Below are 20,232 nucleotides of genomic sequence, written 5' to 3'. Positions count from 1 at the left end.
CTGCTGATGTGGAATTTCTTAATGAAGCTCTGAGGGCAGAAGACATTTATGCAGCTTTTAAGGCACTAGAGGGGCAGTGCAGAAAGTGCTGAATGGCTGAAAATTCTTTCTTTTGTTCACTTTGCTCCAGGACTGGATCTGGGAATCAAAACTTTTCTCCTTCACCTAAATTTTGCCTTTTAATTTCATTCCTTTGTGTAGAAGCAGCAACTTCTTTGTTGCAGGAAGATGCAAAAGTGGAGGTGGAAGCAAAATCCACAAAACGTGGGGTAAACCAAGAAAATTTGGAGCTCAGGTGGTGTAAAAAGAATTCTTGGAGAGGCACAGCTGGCACTTTGTTCAGGGAGCTTTCTTTGAGTCCTGGAACATGCCAAGAGCCTTGGTGAGGTCTTGGAATTCCCTTCCCAGTCTTGGGAATAAAGAGGAGATGTCCATCGGTCGACATCTCTCCTGAAGGCTTTGGGTGCAATCATGGAACCATCAAAGGATCAGGGACTGGTTTGGGTTGGAAAGGGATCTGAATCCCATCCCACACCTCCCACTGTCCCAGGCTGCTCCAGCCCCAGTGTCCAACCTGGCCTTGGGCACTGCCAGGGATCCAGGGGCAGCCACAGCTGCTCTGGCAATTCCAGCCCCTCCCAGGCAGGAATTCCCTCCCTGCTCCCCAGAGCAGCTCCCACCATGCTGAGTTACCAGGGATAACCAGAACCCCACATCCTGCTCAGGTCAGCAGGGAAGGAGCTGTGCTTTGGGCAATCAGTTCTCCTGGAGGATCTGATGATGTTGATGGATTTACTGGGAGGCCAAACCAGTCTGCTCGAGGTGCTGATAGCCAAGGAGGTTTCTGGGAACTGCATTCCAGTGATAACCTGGTTTTATAGGATTGTATTTTATACTGGTGGTTCTGGAGGGGCACAGAATCCCAGAATGGACCACAGAGGGTCACTGGTGCCAGTCCCTGCCCAGGGCACAGGATTGTGTCCATGTGGCTCTGGAATGTCCCAGGGAGAAGACTCCAGCCCCTCTCTGGGCTCTGCTCAGGGCTGGGCACTGCCCAGGGCAGGAGTTCTGCCTCCTGTGCCCGGGAATTCCTGGGATCAGCCCCTGCCCGTGGCTCTGGGGCCATTGCTGGGCCTGGAGCAGAGCCTGGGCCTGCTCTGACCTCTGCACACAGGGATGGACAGGGACAGACTGGGACAGATTGGGACACCCAGGGCTGAGGCCCCTCTCAGCTGGGGCTCCTCTCCAGGCTGAGCAGCCCCAGCTCCCTCAGCCTTTCCTGGGCACGGAGATGCTCCAGCCCCTCCTCATCCTCACATCCCTGCTCTGGACCAGATCCAGGAGCTCCAGGTCCCTCCTGTCCTGCTGATCCCAGAGCTGGACACAGCGCTCCAGATGTGCCCAGGGCTGAACAGAGAGGCAGGATCCTCCCTGACCTCCTTCCTGATCCCCCCTGGACCCCTTTGGCCTCGTGTTGTTCTTTGAAAAGGTGGGAGGAGAACCAGGAATATTTGGAAATCACTCCTGTGCATCCTGTGGTTTGAAGTGAAATGTCCAAGCTTATTTCTGAGCCTACAGCATCACCTGAGTGTTGCAGCTCTAAGCTCCAGGTCCCTCTCTCCTCACTGATTAACAGGGAAGCTCCAGTGGCTTATGTGGATTTAGAGCTCCCCAAAAGCCCAAACCTGCAAACATTTATCCACCTTCTCAGTTTAACAGGGATGAACAATCCCCCGACGCTGGGGGTTTGAGTTTCTCCTACCAATGAATATAAATTGCACCCCTCCAAGCTGACACCATGTGCAGGCAGCTGCCTTCTCCCTGGAGAAGGGAGATTTCCTTCTTTTCTCAGATAAATCAATGGACTTTGCAGGAAGAGTAAACTCAGCAGGAATTGTTCATGCAGTGAAATTCAGCTTTTGCACGTTCTACACCACGGGGCCTTGTTATGCTCTGAGTGGGAACTGAACCTCCAAGCTGGGCTTTGTTTTGGTTCTTAAATTACAGGAGGAATTTCTCGTCCCATCATCACCCAGCAGGGCAGATCACTGGGATCACTGGGCTCTCACAATTCCATGCAGAAGAGGATCCAAGGAATCCTCCTTGGGGTTCTTGGCAATTCTTTAGACCTACATGTTTACCACTTTCTTCAAATGCATCACAGAAATCTCAGTGAAAATCCATTTTAGCCACTTCCTCCTTTTCCATCCCTATTGAAATGAAGGATAATTTAGGAAATGCTACTTGAAAGATAATGTTTACAATTCGAAAAGCTGCTGTCTCTTATTCCTAAACCACATTAACCCACTTCCCACATTTCCCCCTCCCCCCATATTTAATGTTTTATGGGAATGATTCTGTTCTCCCCAGCTTTTTAGAAATGTAAAAAGAGACAACACCTCTAAAAACCACTATATAAATCTGAATATATGAGGAGGAACTTTATGAAAAGATATAAATATAATTTCAATTTCACCAGCACAAATTGATGACCCTGATTTATTTTTTTGTTGAGCTTGCTGCTAAAGAAAACTGTGTGTAATTGACAAGGAATTTGAAAAATAAGGATTGGATGGAAAACCTTGGCCAGTAAATTCCTGTTACTTGCTTTGGCAGGAGAGTTCCACTGTGGCTTTGAGGATGGGAACATTTGCCTTTTCACTCAAGACGACACCGACAACTTTGACTGGACAAAACAAAGCACTGCCACGAGGGACACGAAGTACACCCCCAACACGGGGCCCAACGCCGACCGCACCGGCTCCAAGGAGGGTAAGATCCAGCAGTGAGGAATCTGGGATGAGGGAACTGCCCAGCACAGGCACTTCAGCCATTTCCTGCTCATGGAATTCCAGACTGGATTGGGTTGGAACACCCTTAAAGTTCATCACATTCCACCCCTGCCATGGCAGGGACTCCTTCAATTATCCCAGGCTGCTCCAAGCCCCAGTGTCCAGCCTGGCCTTGGGCACTGCCAGGGATCCAGGGGCAGCCACAGCTGCTCTGGCAATTCCAGCCCCTTCCCACACTCCCAACCAGGAATTCCTTCCCAATATCCCATCTAAATCTGTCCTCCTTCACCTTAAAACCACTCCCTGTGTCCTGTCCCTCCATCCCTTGTACTACATCCCTCTCCAGCTCTCCTGGAGCCCCTTTAGGCACTGGAAAGTTCTCTAAGTTCAGACCAAGTTCCTTCAATGACTTCCAGAAGGAATTACCAGCACTGAGGAGTGACAAGTCCCAAAGCACAACCCCTGATGTTGCCATTCCCACCTTGCCTCATTTTTATTGAGCAGTTTTCAAAGTGATTCCCTTCACATTAAACTCTAGTGGGGCAATCTAGCTCATCTTAAAATATTCTCCTGCTTTACATCATTTAAATTCTCCCTTGGGCTCTCTCAGCCCGTCACAACGAGGTGGGTTTTGCCCCATTTTCGCTCTAGCTATTGTTGAAATGTGCAATTTTCAATCTGCTGCCCCTGTTAACATGTACTCCTGACTGCAGTGGTGATTTGCATTTGAAAAGTCCAACACATCGAGCTGAATTTATCCAGACCTGCTGTAATTCCTGCTATTTTATTGTGTGCACTTCCAAAGGGGAAAAATTCATCCTGCACCACATTCATTTGGTTGGATTAATTCAATAAGATCTCTGTGGTTGGCACTTCCAGGAATGGAATAAATGGATATTGTCTTCCTTGGAACTGACATGGCAAGTTGAAAATATTCCTTGAAAGGTTTCCATCATGTTATTTTCCCTTTATTTTACAAGTCATGTTTCCAGGAACAAATTCCCCCCTCAGGACTGAAGGCTGAACCTCCTCAGATTTTGTGCCAAGGTTCATCAGTTTGGAGATGCTTCCCAGCACTGGCCTGCTTCCTGGATTTTAGTTTTCATTGAAAACACAGATTTGGAGCAGCTTTTGGAAACACAGGGGCTTCATGTAGGAAAAAAATGAGTCCCAAAAATGACATGGTGGGGGACGGAAGTGAGAACTTTATCAGGATGCTTGATAATTCCAAGGTGTTCCTGTATTTATCCGTGTTGGATGTTGAAGGCCTCATCTCAGTTATTTCCCTTTGGATTTTTCCTGGTTTTTACACATACATTGAGATGTTCCAGGTGTTGAGGGCCTCATCCTAAGGATTTCCATCTGTGTTGGATGTTGAAGACCTCCTCCCAGTAATTTCCTTTTGGATTTTTCCAGATCTTTCAGTGTACATTGAGACATCCCAGGTGCTGAAGGCCTCATCCCATTCATTTTCTTTTGGATTTTTCCAGGGTTTTCCATATACATCAAGACATTCCAGGTGTTAAGGGCCTCATGCTAATGATTTCCATCTGTTTTGGGTGTTGAAGGCCTCATCCCAATGATTTATCTTTGGATTTTTCCAGGTTTTCTCATGTACACAGGTGTTGAGGGCCTCATCCCAATGATTTATCTTTGGATTTTCCCAGGTTTTTACATGTACACAGGTGTTGAAGGCCTCATCCCAATGATTTCCCTTTGGATTTTCCCAGGTTTTTACAGGTACACAGGTGTTGAGGGCCTCATCCCAACGATTTCCCTTTGGATTTTCCCAGGTTTTTACATGTACATTGAGACGTCCCGGCCCAGGCTGGAGGGGGAGAAGGCCCGACTCGTCAGTCCCGTTTTCAGCGTCGCTCCCAAAAATCCCTACGGAGCCACCAACACGGCCTACTGCTTCAGCTTCTACTATCACATGTATGGACAGCACATAGGTGAGAGAAAGCCAATTCCTTTGGGAAAAATAGCTGGAAAAAATTCCTCTTGTTTGAAGGAAAAGCATGGGAAGAGTGCCAGTGCCTCAGAGAGCCTGGTGTATCCCAGGGAGGTGCTTGAGAGCATCAAAATCGTGACAACATTCTGTTTTCCACTAATCAGGAATTTGTAGGAAGGAAGAATTTCCTTCGTACAGATGGGAAATGTTTCCTGCATGAGTGAGGTTTTGGGCAGGGAACTGGATGGGAATCTCATTGATCTGAAGGGGAATTTTAGAGCTTGGCAAGGGAAAAGTTGATTTTAACAAGGATTTTTCCTGATTCTAAGGGGATGTTTTAGGCATTCCTGACTGAATTCAGGATGAGGACAGGAGCAGCTGTATTTCTCATGTGTTTCCTGTGGAAAAGTCATGGAAGATTTGCTCAAACACTGCAGGAATGTGGATTTTCAAGGAGTAGCTTTGAGTGTTTTAGACATTCTTGACTGGCTTCAGGACCAGGCAGGGAGCAGCAGCATTCCTCAGGTGTTTCTTGTGAAAAAGTCATGGAAAAATTGCTCAAACACTGCAGGAATATGGATTTTCAAGGAGTATCTGTGAGTGTTTTAGGCATTCCTGATGGATTCAGGATCAGGCAGGCGGCAGCAGCAGCACTCCTCAAGTATTTCTTGTGAAAAAGCCATGGAGAATTTGCTCACAGACTGCAGGAATACAGATTTTCAAGGAGTAAGTTTGAGTGGTTTCGGCATTCCTGACTGGATTCAGGATCAGGCAGGGAGCAGCTGCATTCTTTTGGTGTCTCCTGTGGAAAAATCATGGAGAATTTGCTCAAAAACTGCAGGAATGTGGATTTTCAAAGGATATCTGTGAGTGTTTTAAGCATTCCTGACTAAATTCAGAATCCGGCAGGGAGTAGCAGCATTCCTCATGCATTTCCTATGGAAAATTAATGGAAAATTTGCTTTAAAGCCACAGGAATTTGGATTTTCAAGGAGTATCTGTGACTGTTTTAGGCATTCCTGATGGATTTGGGATCAGGCAGGGAGCAGCTGCATTCCTCATGTGTTTTCTGTGGAAAAGTCATGAAAAATTTGCTCACACACTGCAGGAATTTGGATTTTCAAAGGGTACCTGCCAGCCTATTTTTAGTCCTGCCTCTTTCAACACACACGTTTAATTGCTTTTTGTGGTATGAAAAAAAAAAAAAAAAAAGAGAAGTGGGAAAATATTAAAGCCCAAACAACAAAAATCCAATTTTTGGAAGTCCTTTGTGGGTTTCTTGGTGTTCCCAGTGTGCCAAGAGTTTTCCCAATGTCAAAGTGACCTGGTTTGATGTATTTTTATCTCTATTTCAAGGGCAAACTCATCCTCCCAGAGAGCTCTGGTGCTTGCTTTGTCCGAGCTCCCCGTGCCCCCAGGCAGAGCTCAGATTTTAAGCAGAGCAGACAAGAGCACTCAGGTTGGGTTTTTTTTGTCTCTGTGCTGCAGGAAGGTGGATGCAGCTTCAGGTTGCAATTCTTCTGGCTCTGTGCTGGGTTTTATATTGGAAGGAAGGGATTCAGCCACTCCATGCTGAGAAAAAATATAGAAATTGCAATATCTGGTCATATTCTGGTTGTTTATTTATGGTGTGTGAAGAAGAACAAATTACAAACATCAAGGGTCAAAGAGCGTTTCTGTATTCTGAAAGTCAGAAAGTATTCTAAAAGTTTTATTCTACTTCTTATTATTCTTCCTTTTAATTACTATTAATAAATTTTCTTTATACCCTTTTAAAATTTTAAACCTACTTTGCCTTTCTCCTAATCCTACCTCACAGCAAAAGTAAGTAAATTAGTAATTAACCAACATTAAACCCCCCACACTCATTAATACGTTAACCAAAAAATCTCAAATTAACCAACCAAAACCACTGAACATATAAACATAGAAATGAATATAAATAAATAAAAACTAAAAATAAATAGAAATACTGTGAATAAATATAAATAAATATAAATAAATATAAATAAATATAAATATTTGGAGGAGGGATGAGGCTGAGCAGCATTCCTAACCCTACTCCAAACACCTGGGCTGAGCTAAAGGAATCCCTTTGCAATCCCTTTCTGGTTTAGGTCTTTCCCTGCTTTTGTGCAGGCAGAGCCTGACTTTTCCCTACAGATCCCATTTCCTTTGTGCCCATTCCTTGCATTCCAGGGGTGATCACAGAGCTGCTCTTCCTTCTCCCTTCCTAGCTCATTCAGGGAGGATGGATGATCCAATTCCAGTTCCATTCCAATCCCATTCCAGTCCCATTCTCTCACCCTGGTGAAAAGGCCAACAGGGGAATATTTCCTCTATTAAATCTCCAGCCTGATGTTTTCCAAGGCTCCAAGTTTGGCCTTTGCTGGAAATAAGAACTGTTCCAGAGCAGGCACAGCTGCCTCAGATCTGGGAGCTTTCCTTGGAATTTTTGGGATCTGCTGTGCCAGGCATCCCAAAAAACGCTGCTCCTGTGGGAATTTGGCTGTCTGAAAGTCTCAGATTAAGAGAAATACACTGAATTTACAGAGCACAAAGAGGGCCCACTGCCCGCAGGCAACCATGGTGGCAAATAGGACCAAAAAACCCCAAATCCTGTGAATTAATGAACCCAGCGAAATGAAATTTGTTATTTTTTGATGCACCAAGAGAATCTGGTTCTGTTCATGCCTTAAGGTGACCCTGGTGTCAAAAATGTCTGTGGGCAAAGGTGCAGCTCTGGGGGCTTTTCCTGCACAGGGAGGGAATTTGGAGGTTTTTTGAACTCAGAAGATGTTGTTGTCCTCCCAAGGGCATCAGGTCTCTCCCTGAGATGGATCTGCTGGGTTCTGGGGAACTCCAGGAGTTCAACAATGGGCAAAGGGAAGCTGGGCAGTTTTAACAAGCAAGACTTCAGCATAAAACAACAAAATTGCTGATTTTGCCCTGGATAAGGAGGTCTAATGCCAATTTCTTGCTCTAAACCACAGAAATTTCCTTTTTGCCTGTTTTCCCTGGAATTCTCATGCCTTGCCTGAGCTGCGGGATGAGCACTCAGTTCCCCTCTGCTGGGAGTTCCCATCACCACTTCCCAGCATTCCTGAATTTAAAAAGTTTTGAATTTCTGCCAGGAAAATTCCACACGTCAAATCCACAGAAAACAGGCGAGGAGGGTGCTGCACCATCCACGCAGAGCCTTCCTAACTCCAGTTGTCCTGCTGTTTTCCAGGAAGTTTGAACGTTTACCTGCGGCTCAAAGGCCAGACTGCCATAGAAAACCCCTTGTGGTCTTCGAGTGGGAATAAGGGACAGCACTGGAACCAAGCCCGGGTGAACATCAACCCCCCCACCTCATTCCAGGTAAGGCTGGCACCTCCAGGAACCGAGAATTCGGGGCTGGGAGGGAGACTGGGAATATTGACCCTTTTCTTTGGGATTTCCCAGCTCTGGAGGCTGCTCATGGACAGATAATTGCTTTCCTTGAGCACCACGGAGCTTAATCATGATTGAACTCAAAACACTTTCCAGCTTCCCAAAGATGCTGGGAGTGATTCCAGCAGGTTTTGATTTCAGATTAGCAAACTGAATATAAAATTATTCTCTAGGAGAAATTACTTAGGGCCCCTGTGTTAGAGGCTTTTGGAAATACGTGGATTTTCTGCGGGAAATGAATGATCTGGGAGCATGAGACACACGGGGTTGTGACAGGTTTTTCACACATTTCTTGCTGGGGTTGACAGGGAGGTGCTGATGGACCTTTAGGGGCAGTTCCCAGGCACAATGGGAGCTGTTTGGAACTGGAACACTCCCAAAAAAGCAGCTGCTGCCAGCAGGTCCTGCTGTGGGTGAGGCTGGGAATGTCCTCAGGGAATGTGGGAGTCACGAGCTGTGCCCTGAGTGCACGGTTCCCCTCTGAGCCCTCTCTGTCACTTCCAGCTCTCCTAGGGGAGAAAATGTATTTTTGGGAAAAAGCCACAGGCTGGTTTGGGTTTGAAGTGACCTTGAATCCCATCCCATTAGATGCCATCTCATTCAATCCCATCCCCTTCAATCTCATCCCATCCCATTAAATCGCACTCCATTAAATCCCGTTCCATTAAATCCCACTCCATTCAATCCCACTCCATTCAACCCCATCCCATTGCACACCTCCCCCTATCCCAGGGTGCTCCAAGCCCCAGTGTCCAACCTGGCCTTGGAAGATTCTTCAGTGCAAATCCAAACTGCTCTTCTAAAAGTTTGCATTAGGTTCCACTTCCTTCATTTTCAGGGAATTCCTGATGCTGACCCTTTGTTTTTATTTCCATGCATGAGAAGCATTGGCAGAAGAGAAATGGTTTAGTCTGTGGGATTGCAGAGCAATTCCAAGGATGGGAATTAGAGGAAAATTGAGGGAGAGGGAGATGGGAAGTACAGTGGGACATGAGAGAGCTGGGAATGTTCCCTGGAGAGGAGAAGGCTCCAGGGAGAGCTCAGAGCCCCTGGCAGGGCCTGAAGGGGCTCCAGGAGAGCTGCAGAGGGACTGGGGACAAGGCATGGAGGGACAGGAGCCAGGGAATGGCTCCCACTGCCAGAGGGCAGGGATGGATGGGAGATTGGGAACTGGGAATTGCTGGCTGGGCTGGAATTGCCAGAGCAGCTGTGGCTGCCCCTGGATCCCTGGCAGTGCCCAAGGCCAGGCTGGACACTGGGGCTGGAGCAGCCTGGGACAGTGGGAGGTGTTCCAGGCTGGGAGTCTGGGAGGTTTGGTGGGAACAGTGTCAGGAATGAAGAGAAGAGGAATTGCACAGGTCAGGAACACTCAGAGCCCGGGACAGGCACAGAAAATCAGAGTGGCTGAGTTTTTCATTGGTGGTCGGGATAAATCCAAGAATTCTGAAGAGTGAAGGAGAGAGAAGTGATTTAATATCTGAACAAAATAAATGCCCTGGGAAAGGGAAGGAAGAGATGGATTTGAAGGGGTTTTGGAGACCTGGGAAGGGCTTTAGAAAATCAGGGAAGAATCAGACTCTTGGGCAGGGAAATGCAGAGGATTTGGCAGCAGCAATCCAGAGGAGTGGAGGAGGGAGGTTCCAGAGAGAAGCTCCTCTCCTTGGCTGCTTTTCACCTTTTACATTGTTGTGTTTAAAGGTTTCAGCATAAAATAAATGTAAAGCTCTGACCAAATTTAACAAATAAATGTCAGAGCTCTTGGAGCCTTAAATTATCTTTTTTTTAGCATCGCTCACATCACAGAAAATTTTATTTTCCATTTAGGAGTGTAAGTAGGAAGGAATATAAAGCTCCAAGTTAAATTTAGGGAGAGGGAATTGAAGTGAATCTTTGCAGTAAAACACTGCAGTGACATGGAAATTAAAACTTTTTATAGGGTAATTTATAGGGGTAAAAGATTTTATACCTTGTCAGTCCCTGTGATATAGAACAAAGCTTTTTTCGTGAGGATCTGGGAGGACTGCAGTGCTTTAAATTTCAAAAAAGTGCATAAATCTAGCTCAGATATTCAGATATTCAATATTTTTAAAGAATGAACACCCCAGAATTAGAGAACCCCAAAAAGAGAGGGACACGTTGGTTCTGTCATCCAGAAAATGTCAATTTTAGTTCAGGTTTGAGCAGCAGGACATGATGATGGTGTGAATAATTGGGATTGGATTTATTGCTAATTTAGGATCTAAATATTGCAGTATCCAAATAAAAATTCGAGGATTTATCACAAAGTATTTGGATCAGCAGGTCCTGGTTACTCCTGTTGGGTCAGTCACTGTCTGAGCTCCAGATGGGGCTCAGCCCATCCAGATTTGGTCACTTTGTGTCCAAAGAATTCCAGCATCAGCAGGATGGGCTGGGAACATCCAGGTTTGCAGCCCTTGGCCCTGCAGGATTCCCAATTCCAAATCACAACTCTTGTGGAGCTGCTCTGGAATTTATCTCCATAATTAAATGATCTCAATGCTTTCATTCCTGCATCCAAAAGGGAATACTCCAAATTTTCAAGCTGGAGGTGTCCCTTACGGGGGGACATCAGGAAACCAGGTTTCCCGAGTTTGTCCTAGTTTTCCCAGTCTCCAGCAGCATTTTAACCCCTTTTTCAGGTCCATGTGCACCAAACTGGAGCCTCTCAGCTCCCCACTTTTGGGGGTGTTAATGACACCCTGAAACCCCTCCTGCACCCCCCACCTGGTGGGATTGTCCTGGGACACCCCAAGTGCCTGGAAGTGAAAGGGAGAAGGGTGAGATGGGTACACAGGGGTGAAAATCTGCCTGAAATTCTGTGGAAAAATCAGAGAGTCCCACACTGGTTTGGGATGGAAGGGATTAAAAATCAACTCATTCCACTCCTGCCATGGGCATGGACACCTTCCATATCCCAGGCATATCCCAGTCCTGTCCAACCTGGCCTTGGACACTGCCAGGGATGAGGCAGAAGCTGAATCCCCCCAAAACACTCAGGATTGTCTTTTTAGGATCATAATTCCATTCCGTTAAGAGCAGAGTGACCTTTCCTGTACCCCCTATTCTCCAGTTTGATGCAGTATTTTTAACAACAGCTGTCAACAACAAATGCATAATGGGGTTTTTTTTCAGGATACTGATAGGGAATTGTGCTCAGCTGGCACCTCCTGCCCATCCCTGGGAGCTGCAGGCTGGGTTCTGCTCCGTGCCCTGCCAACTCCTGTGCCGTGATTTGTTCTGAGTGTGGAGCAACCCCTCTCCGAGGGCCACCGAAATCACTGCCAAATGCAGCTTTTAATTAAATGCTGCCTGTTGTGTTTGGACAGAGCCCTTTAGGCTGGAAATTGTTTTCCATTGTCAGGAAAAATTGGACTTTCAACTCCACTGATTGGTGTTGTTCCTGCTGCCAAGGAGCAGTGGCTGGATTTTGGGGGAGGAGACGTTTTCCTCTCGAGATCCAGGCTCGATTTCCTCTTCCAGCAGATTGGTTTCAGACAAGGAATAGTGGAGAGAAAAGTACCAACAGGACTTTAAAATCCCAGTCATCCACTAAGCAGAGGTTGAAGTTCATCTTAAATTGCAATAAAATCTCTACTGTTCCCTCGCTGTGATAAAATTCATCCCAATTCCTCTGAAAAACCATTCCTAGATGGAATCAAAGCTTCCAAACCTGATGAGAACCCACATGTTGGGCAAAATAGATCCTAGCATGTAATTTACTTCCGCAATCTGAAATTAGATATTTGCACGTCTTAATTTTAAGAAAAGTCCTTTGTTTTTGTGCTGGTTTTGATCTTAAGACCTGATCTTCTTGACATTTTTTATGTATCCCCCTCTGCTCTGCTGGATGTTTTTAGTTTACCACCCTCTGATTTTTTTTTTCCCAGCTCATCTTTGAAGGGATCCGTGGCCCTGGAATCGAAGGGGACATTGCTATTGATGATGTGTCCATTGTGGAAGGAGAGTGTATGAAATCAGACCAACCAGCCAACAGTAAGTGGCTCTTCCTCACAAGTTCCTTCCTGTCTTTCCCCTTCCCCTTCCTTTCCAGCAGAACAATCCATGCTTTGGTTCAGTTGGAAGGTTTAAAGTGGAATGTTGTCCTTGGGAAAGCTTTGCTCAGGTGGGAGGATGCTGGGTGGGTGCGAGGCAGAGGTGAGAGTGGTGGATGAGGTTGGGCTGGATTTGAGATACTCAGGCAGATAAAACAACAATCAAAAAAATGTCCAGGGTGCCCAAAACATGTGGAATCCATGCAAATCACTGCAGTGATTCCCTGAGGCTCTGTCTCACCCCTCCACCCTGTGTGTGCATTAAAACAGAGGTAACCACAGCCAGGTGGATTTTTATCCCAGTTCCTGCCCTATCAAATTGGTGAGGGTTGTCCCTGCCCCTCGTGGTGAGAGGTGACTTTGGAACACTGTAGCAAAGGTGAGGGGGTCTGGGCACCTCTTTAATTCTATTTTTCTCCCCTTTTTGTAGATCTACGATCAGATGCTGTTGGGCCATTAGCACATATACGACTTCTCCCACTCCTCATCCTCATGTCTGTCTTAAGTCATCAGAGGTGACCTTATCCTGGCAGAGGCTACAAAAGATTCACCAGGCACTGGCATGAAGAAAGAGTCTTTGTAAAATGGACATTTCCAAACAAACTACCAAAGATTCCTCCACTGACTGACTCGAAAGTTAAATAAATACGTAAATAAATAATTTAAAAATTTTAAAAAAGCAGATTAAGAAAGCACTGGGGACTTGAAAAGGCATCACGGGAGTGGAACTCACTAAGAACCAAGCTTGAGACCGAGATCTGGCCTAAGCAAGGAAGAGACCTTCAGGTGCTTTTGTGGTCACTGATGAATTCAGCATCATCTGGTTGAACTCTCGGCAAAGAGCTCTAGAAACCCTTGTCAAAGCACAAAGTCATGGCTGGTTTTGTTTCAAATGAATCGTTTGCTTGTTACCATGGAAACCGAATGGCCTGCCAAAAAATAGAGGAAGGCGAGAGAGAGAGGAAATACAAACACAGAGAGAGAGAGAAACACCTCACTGTAAACAGGGTACGTGAAGAGCTGGCGTTCATTTTCCCTTCCCGAAGGTTTTTAGCGTAGAGTTAAACAAATGTCCGCCCTTTCAACTCGGGCTGTCACCTCCCCTCGAGGATAACCCGGAATCGGAGCTGTTTGCAGACATTCCCGTTTCATTCCTCACGGCTCTGCTTGGTGACTGTGTGCTGTCTCCTTTTGCATGCATTCCCACCCAGGATGTGCCACCTGGGCTTACATTTGTCACAGGCTTCACTGGGAGTTTGCTCGCGGCCGCTGGAAGATCCCTCTCCCCTCCCCACCGGAGTCATCAGCTCTACGGAAGTGAAGAAACCAAACCACCGTCTTTTATAAATTGCCATGGAAACCAAGTGCCTTCAATGAAACAAGCCTGATTTCAAAAAAAAACAAAAACAAAAAAACCGAACAAAATATATATATATATAAATATATATATATAAAACATAAAAAAATTATAATAAATGTAATAACGATGATTTCAACACGGAAGCTTTGCACTGCTGAAAATGTGGGTTGTGCAAAGTCTTTTCTAAACAAACTCTGGAGCCTGGGTGTGCAGGCAAGGAGACGGAGCCGCTTCTGGAGAAGGATGGATGGACCTAAGCTGCTGTGGAAAGCCTTTGGGATGAGATCTGTGCTGTGTGACCTTCCAGACAGCCATGGCCTTTCAGCTTCTTATCCATTCGAAACAGCTCCCGGTGGTGCTGCCGATGGGAGCAGCACTTTTTGTTGTCGTTGTCGTCGTCGTTTCAGGTTCTCCAGTGGGTCAACCAGAGGAACAAAGGTGGTTCAGACACACACTTGGTGCAGAAGGTGGTGAAACACAGGATGATTTTCTTACTCTCCCCCTCCGTTGGGATGGCTCCCAACATCTGGAGCTCCGGACGCTCCGAGGGGGCTCTGCCTCTGCCCCGGAGCCAGACTCGGTGCAGAGGACAAAAGATTATTTTGTTATTGTAGCGAAATTCAAAAAACAAACAAACAAAAAGTTTAAAAAAAAATAAAAATAATCCACTTTTACAAGGAAAAAAAAAATAAAAGCTGTACAAAATGGGTTCGAGCTACCCGAACACGTGCCGGTTTTCCACTGCATTGTAAAGTTCCCTTCCAGTTGGTTATGAAATTTGAAGACCTTTTTCCTTAAATTAGCTCAGCTTTTAACTTCATTTAAAAAAAAAGACTTTTGTCTAAAGAAGAGTATTATTATTATTATAATTATAATAATTATTATTATTATTCTGTGTTCTCTCGACACCCTAGGATTAAAAGCAAAACCTGATATGCAAATAATTGGAGTACAAATATGAAAACAAACAAAAGATGAGTATAATAATTGCAAATATGAGTATAAAAAGCACAACGAGATGCAGTAAAACAATGACAAGGCTTGATTTTTTTTATTCTGTAGAGAAATGTTTGTGCAAATTCAGTAATTCCACTGAAGAGATAATTTTCCAGCTCTGTTCAATAAAGCCTCTTTCCAGGTAAGGCAGCCCCGTGGTGCGTGTGTTTGTTGAGACGCTGGCAGGGCTTTCCTTGGTCATCTGGTGTCAGCTGGAGTTGTACTGGTCCATACTGGTGGCACTCAGGGGCCGGAGCATTCCCAAGATGCTCTTGGCTCCCTGTTTTTTAGGCATTTTTGGTGTCTTTAAGTTCCTGTGCTCAGAAAATGGTGGGAGCTCCAAGTCAGGACATTTTCAGAGAATCCCAGGATGGTTTAGGTTGGAAGGGCCCTTAAAGCTCATCCCTGGAATCATGGAATATTCTGGGCTGGAAGGGACCTGCAAGGATCGTTGAGTCCAAATCTGAACTGAATGGTCCCTGTGGGGATTGAACCCGCAACCTTGGAGTTATCAGCACCTTGATCTGTTTGGAAGAAAGTGGGAACTCCAAATCTGGAATGGACCGTGGGGTTTGGAAGATGGTGGGAACTCCAAATCTGCATGGACTGTGGAGTCTAGAACAATGGGAGTTCTGAGTGTGGATGGATCACGAGGTTTGAAAGAAAGTGGGAACTCCAAATCCGGATGGACTATAGGGTTTGGAAAACAGTGGCTCTGAGTCTGATGGACCATGGGATTTGGAATATGGTGGGAACTCTGAGCCTGGTGGCCTGTTGGGTTTGGAAGATGGTGGAAGCTCCAAATTTGAATGGACTCTGCGGATTGGAAGTCAGTGGCAACTCTGAGTCTGATGGACTGGGGGATTTGGAAGAAAGTGGGAACTCTGAGTCTGGATGGCCTGTGGTGTTTGCAAGACTGTGGGAACTCCAGGTCTGGATAGTCTGTGGGGTTTAGATGACAATGGGGACGCAGAGTCTGATGAACTGTGGGGTCTGGAAAGTGGTGGAAACTCTGAGTCTTGATGGACCATAGAGTTTGGAAGAAAGTGGAAGCTCCAAATCTGGATGGACCATGGGATTTGGAAGAAAGTGGGAGCTCTGTGTCTGGGTGGACTGTGGGGTTTGGAAGATGGTGGGAATTCTGAGTCTGGTGGCCTGGGGGATTTGGAACTCTTGAGTCTGGATGGACTAAGGTGTTTGACCCCCTTCAACAAAAACCACCAAAATTCCTGTTGGAAGCTCTGGATTTTAACTGTGGATGGATGGATGGATGGATGGATGGATGGATGGATGGATGGATGGATGGATGGATGAGCAGGTCAGGTATGGTGAGACCCTGAGGCAGATTTTTTTTGGAAGTTGGTGTGTCTTGGAACTCTGGATCCAAAACTTGCTGTGCATCTTCCCATGGATGTCTCCTGAGAACCACAGAACTGAGGGGTGATCCAAAAGGCTTCTCCATGGATGATTCTAGCAGGACTCTCTTTGGAAGGGCTGGATCTGCTGGGAGCCAGAGTGACCGTCTGTCAGTCATTTCTACAGAATCCCAGAAGGTTTTGGTTAGAAGAGACCTTAAATCTCATCCCATTCCAACCCCACAGGCAGGGACACCTTCCACAGACCAGGAAGGAAAGGAAAACAGAAAGCATTCCATTGCCTTTAAAATACTTCCCTGCTTTTCCTTTGAATTTCCCTTGAAAATCCAAACTGAACCTTAGATGCCCATTGGAGATGAATTTTCCAGGCACATCTCTGGCTGCAGGGCTGGTGGTGGTGGCATGACGGGAACTCTGTGGGAAGTTAGGATTTGGGAAGTGCCCTGTGATTCCCCTTTGATAAAGAAGTTGCATGATAAGGAGCAGGACATCCTGCTCCATTGTTTACATCCCAAGCTAAAACTGCAGGCTGAAATCCATGTTTCCCCTTTCCAGTTGGATTCTCCTTTCCCTCAATCCCCTTGAATATTTGATAAGGAATTTTGATTGACAAAGACCACAGATGTCTTTTTTTCAGGGAGGAATAATCTGCGTGTCCTGAAAATCCCAGGTTTTGTAGGAAAGGAAATGTATTCCTATGCCTGTTCCTATTTTACTCCGGGCTGCAGGAGGTTCTAAGAAAAGCAGAATTTCTCTTCCAAATGTTGATTGTAGGAGTAGTTTTATCTTCTTTTACATTCCCAAAATAAAGCACTGAAAAGGAAATGGGATTTTACTCCAGGCCATGAATAAGAACAAATTGAGATACAAATTTCCTACTCTTGGTTTTTATTTTATGTTACATTTTGGAGTGAAAATGGATGTGAAAATGATGGATCAGCCATCAAAGGCAGTTGGAACTGGCAGTTCCCTGGAATATGAAACCCCTCTGATTCAGTTCTGGAGTATCCAACCTTGAAATGTCCTTGATGGATTTTTAAACTGGACATCAAATACTGAATTTTGCAGCAGCTGAAGTCCTGGGATGTTGGGAAAAGTGGCTGGGTTTGATGGGATGGCTGCAGGAATTATCTGGCTATTCCCAAAGCAGAGGAGGGTGGAGTACAGGATAAGTTTTCCAGGTTTTCTCAGTTCTTTCTCAGGCTGATCTGGGAACATAAGGATGGAAGTGGAGAACTTCCCTTTTTCTTTCAATTTTTCTTTCACAAATTGAATGTGAAATCATGGAATCATAGAATTATGGAGTAGTTTGGATGAAAGGGACCTTAAATCCCATCCAGTGCCACCCCTGCCATGGCAGGGACACCTCCCACTGTCCCAGGCTGCTCCAAGCCCCAGTGTCCATCCTGGCCTTGGGCACTGCCAGGGATCCCGGGGCAGCTTCTCTGGACAACCTGAATCCCACAAAAAAATCATTAAACACTCGGATCTCACTGTGCTTCCAAAACACCTCTTCTTCAGCCTGGTCTGGATCTTGGATGGGTCACAAAGGAGGATAAAAACATGGATTAGAAGGAAATAAACCCATGCCAATGACACCATGGATGCACATTTCTGAAGGCCAGAAATACCTGGGAATGTGAAATTTCTTTTTAATTTGGGACAGGAACTGCTGGTTGCTCCTAAAGTGATGGAGCTGCATCTTCCATCCTCTGCAAGCCCCGGCCTCCACTGACCCCAGAGCTTTCCTTGACATCCAGCACTGGAATTCCTGCTGCACCCACCATGGAGATGGAATAATCAGTTTAGGGGCAATTGGGATCCTCAAACTTTAAAAGAAAGTCAATCTTCAGCTTCTTGTTCATTTTCTCTTTTCCTGCCTAGTCAGGGCAGTGAATTCCCTGTGTAGGGAGCAGTTCAGGCAGAAGGATCTGATTTTTTTCCATGCTGAGTGGAAGAGGTTTTCCTGCTTTTATTTTGGAAGAATTTACCTGCTGGGAATGTTTTTTTTTCATATATTGAAAGGTAATTGAAACTCTCTTTCTCCCCCAGAAGTATGTGATCCATCAGGAAAATGGCTTTTTGGAGCATTTTCATAAAAAAAAGTATCCAGTTTTGAGTTACTAGTACTCCCTGCCTCTCCATGCTAATAAAGGGATTGGGAGCCATCTGGAATAATTCTTGGATTTTCCTATAAGACTACCAAAACCTATAAAAAAGTTTATTTTTCCATTTCAATTCTTTTTTACATTTTTATGGAAAATAAGCAGCACTGCAGGAATGGTCTCCCCTTTTTACCTGCTCCACCATAATTCCAGTGTTAGTCAGCACAGAAGGAATTAAACCATTGGATTATCCCTTGTGCAAAGGAATTTAGGGACCTGAAGCTCCTGCGATCCCACATTCTGGGGATTTACAGTGTGCAGAAGTTTTCTGTCATCTGTCCCTAAACCCCTGAGTGTGTCAGCCCCAGATCCCATGGGAATGTTGGTGTAGGCAGGGAGTTGTGCTCTGTATGATAAAAGACAGGAGTAATCATTAACACAAACACAGGAAAATTGGGATTGTACATCCTGGTCTTCCCTGTTAAAATATTCTTTTGTTTTCTTTTGGATCTGTCAGACTGGGGAGCTTGTATTCCACACATCCCAGAATCCCAGGATGGTTTGGGTTGGAAGGGACCTTAAATCCCATTCAGTCCCACCCTTCCATGGGCAGAGTCCTTCCCCATTATTCCAGTTTCTCCAAGCCCATCCAGCCTGGCCTTGGATATCTTGTGTGACATTAAAACTCAAGTGAGAACAGACTGAGGGAGTCACCAGAGAGCTGAATGGACTCCGTAGGTGTGAGGAGAAATTCCCTCTTCCCTGAGTGCCCCTCTACAGATTCTCTAAAACATCCCAGTTCAGCCATGAGCCACCAGTCATTTCCCACTGGGAAAACCATCGTGGAATCATGGAATCATTTAGCTTGGGCTTTGGCTCCAAGAACATTGAGTCCAACCATGCCCCAGTGCAGCCAAGGCCACCACTGATCCATGTCCCCAAGTGCCACATCCACAGGGCTCTGAAATCCCTGCAGGAATAGGAATGCCCTGCTGCCCTGAGCAACACCTGGCAATGATAAAATCCATCTCTGATTCCTGATAAGAAACTGAAACCTAAATAGACCATTTGTGCTCCCTCTGGATGGGTCTGGATGGATGGAATGGATGGATCTGTGCCTCTCCTGCCTGGTTCCTCTGTGACACATTCAGGTTGGATGTCACCTTACCTATGGAACTTATGACAGGTGATTTATAACCAATTTCCTTCCTTTTCCAGTCTCTGTAAGATTTTTTTTCTCCATTGAGAAAGAGACTGGAATGTTGAGTGCTTGGATAAGTGAATCTTGAGCTTTGCTCACCACCAAGGTCATGGCTACAACTGGATAAACATTCCCGACGATCCCTCGGGATCCAGGATTTGTGCAGGCAACTTTCACCTTCCACAGACAGGAGGGAAAAACAGGATCACTGCAACAACCACACCTGAGGAATTTTTGGATGGATACGGCCACAAAAGGGATTGGAGAATTGAGAGTAAGAACGAAGAGCCTCAGCACCTTCTCAGGAACACTCAGACCTGCTGCATACTCCAGCTGCAAAGGGGACAAATGTGGTATTTGTGTCTGTAAATACCCTATAAATACCTGTAATTGGATGTATTTAATGTAAATAGGACAATGAGGACATTTTAATGATCTCCACTGTTGTACAGAACCCAAACTTGCTCTCTTATTTTCCTACACCCTCACTGTAGATTGATTTTGGGTCATTGTTGGGTCTGTATCTGGTTGAGTTCCAAACTGCTCTCACTTTTACCTCAAGGGTTTCATGTTCTTTATGTACATTTTATAAAGAAAAAAGAAACCACTCTGGATTTTTGGGTACCTTTTCCATTGCTGGCAGTATTTTCTGTCTTTTCCAATGTTTTCTGCTCCCTGATCCACTGGGATGAAAGGGAGGGATGGGGTTTGGCGGGGGATATCCCTTGTTCCATGTGTCCCTGCCTTCCTGGGAGGTGTGAAAATGTGGGAATCTGTTTCCCTATCCCTCCACTTCTTATTAAGTATGGAAAGATCTTAATTAGAGCAGGAAGAGGCTGGGCCACCCTCTTCCCTAATGGGTCCAGTCCTTCCCTTGACTGGTCCCAGCAGAGTTTTTCCAGCTCCATTGACAGTTGAGGGTTGAAATCCTTTTCTTCGGCTT

At 45.6% G+C, this 20,232-nt stretch overlaps 1 protein-coding gene across 2 annotated transcripts in view; it reads left to right on the top strand.

Annotated features, from left to right (window-relative positions):
- MDGA2 (MAM domain containing glycosylphosphatidylinositol anchor 2) overlaps positions 1-19,903 on the top strand; it is a 194,626-nt gene extending 174,723 nt beyond the window's left edge. For both annotated transcript variants that reach the window (XM_064422771.1, XM_064422772.1), the window contains 5 exons: positions 2,617-2,772; positions 4,586-4,744; positions 7,976-8,106; positions 12,087-12,192; positions 12,682-19,903. In XM_064422771.1, coding sequence (XP_064278841.1) covers positions 2,617-2,772; positions 4,586-4,744; positions 7,976-8,106; positions 12,087-12,192; positions 12,682-12,770 — 641 coding nt within the window. In that variant the 3' untranslated portion in view covers positions 12,771-19,903. The remainder of the gene's footprint in view (positions 1-2,616; positions 2,773-4,585; positions 4,745-7,975; positions 8,107-12,086; positions 12,193-12,681) is intronic.
- Positions 19,904-20,232: the final 329 nt, after the last annotated feature.

This window comes from Passer domesticus, chromosome 6 (assembly GCF_036417665.1).
Source record: "Passer domesticus isolate bPasDom1 chromosome 6, bPasDom1.hap1, whole genome shotgun sequence".
Classification (NCBI taxonomy): Eukaryota; Metazoa; Chordata; class Aves; order Passeriformes; family Passeridae; genus Passer; species Passer domesticus.
Note: the sequence above shows the minus strand (reverse complement) of the source record. Positions and strands in the feature narration are given on the sequence as shown.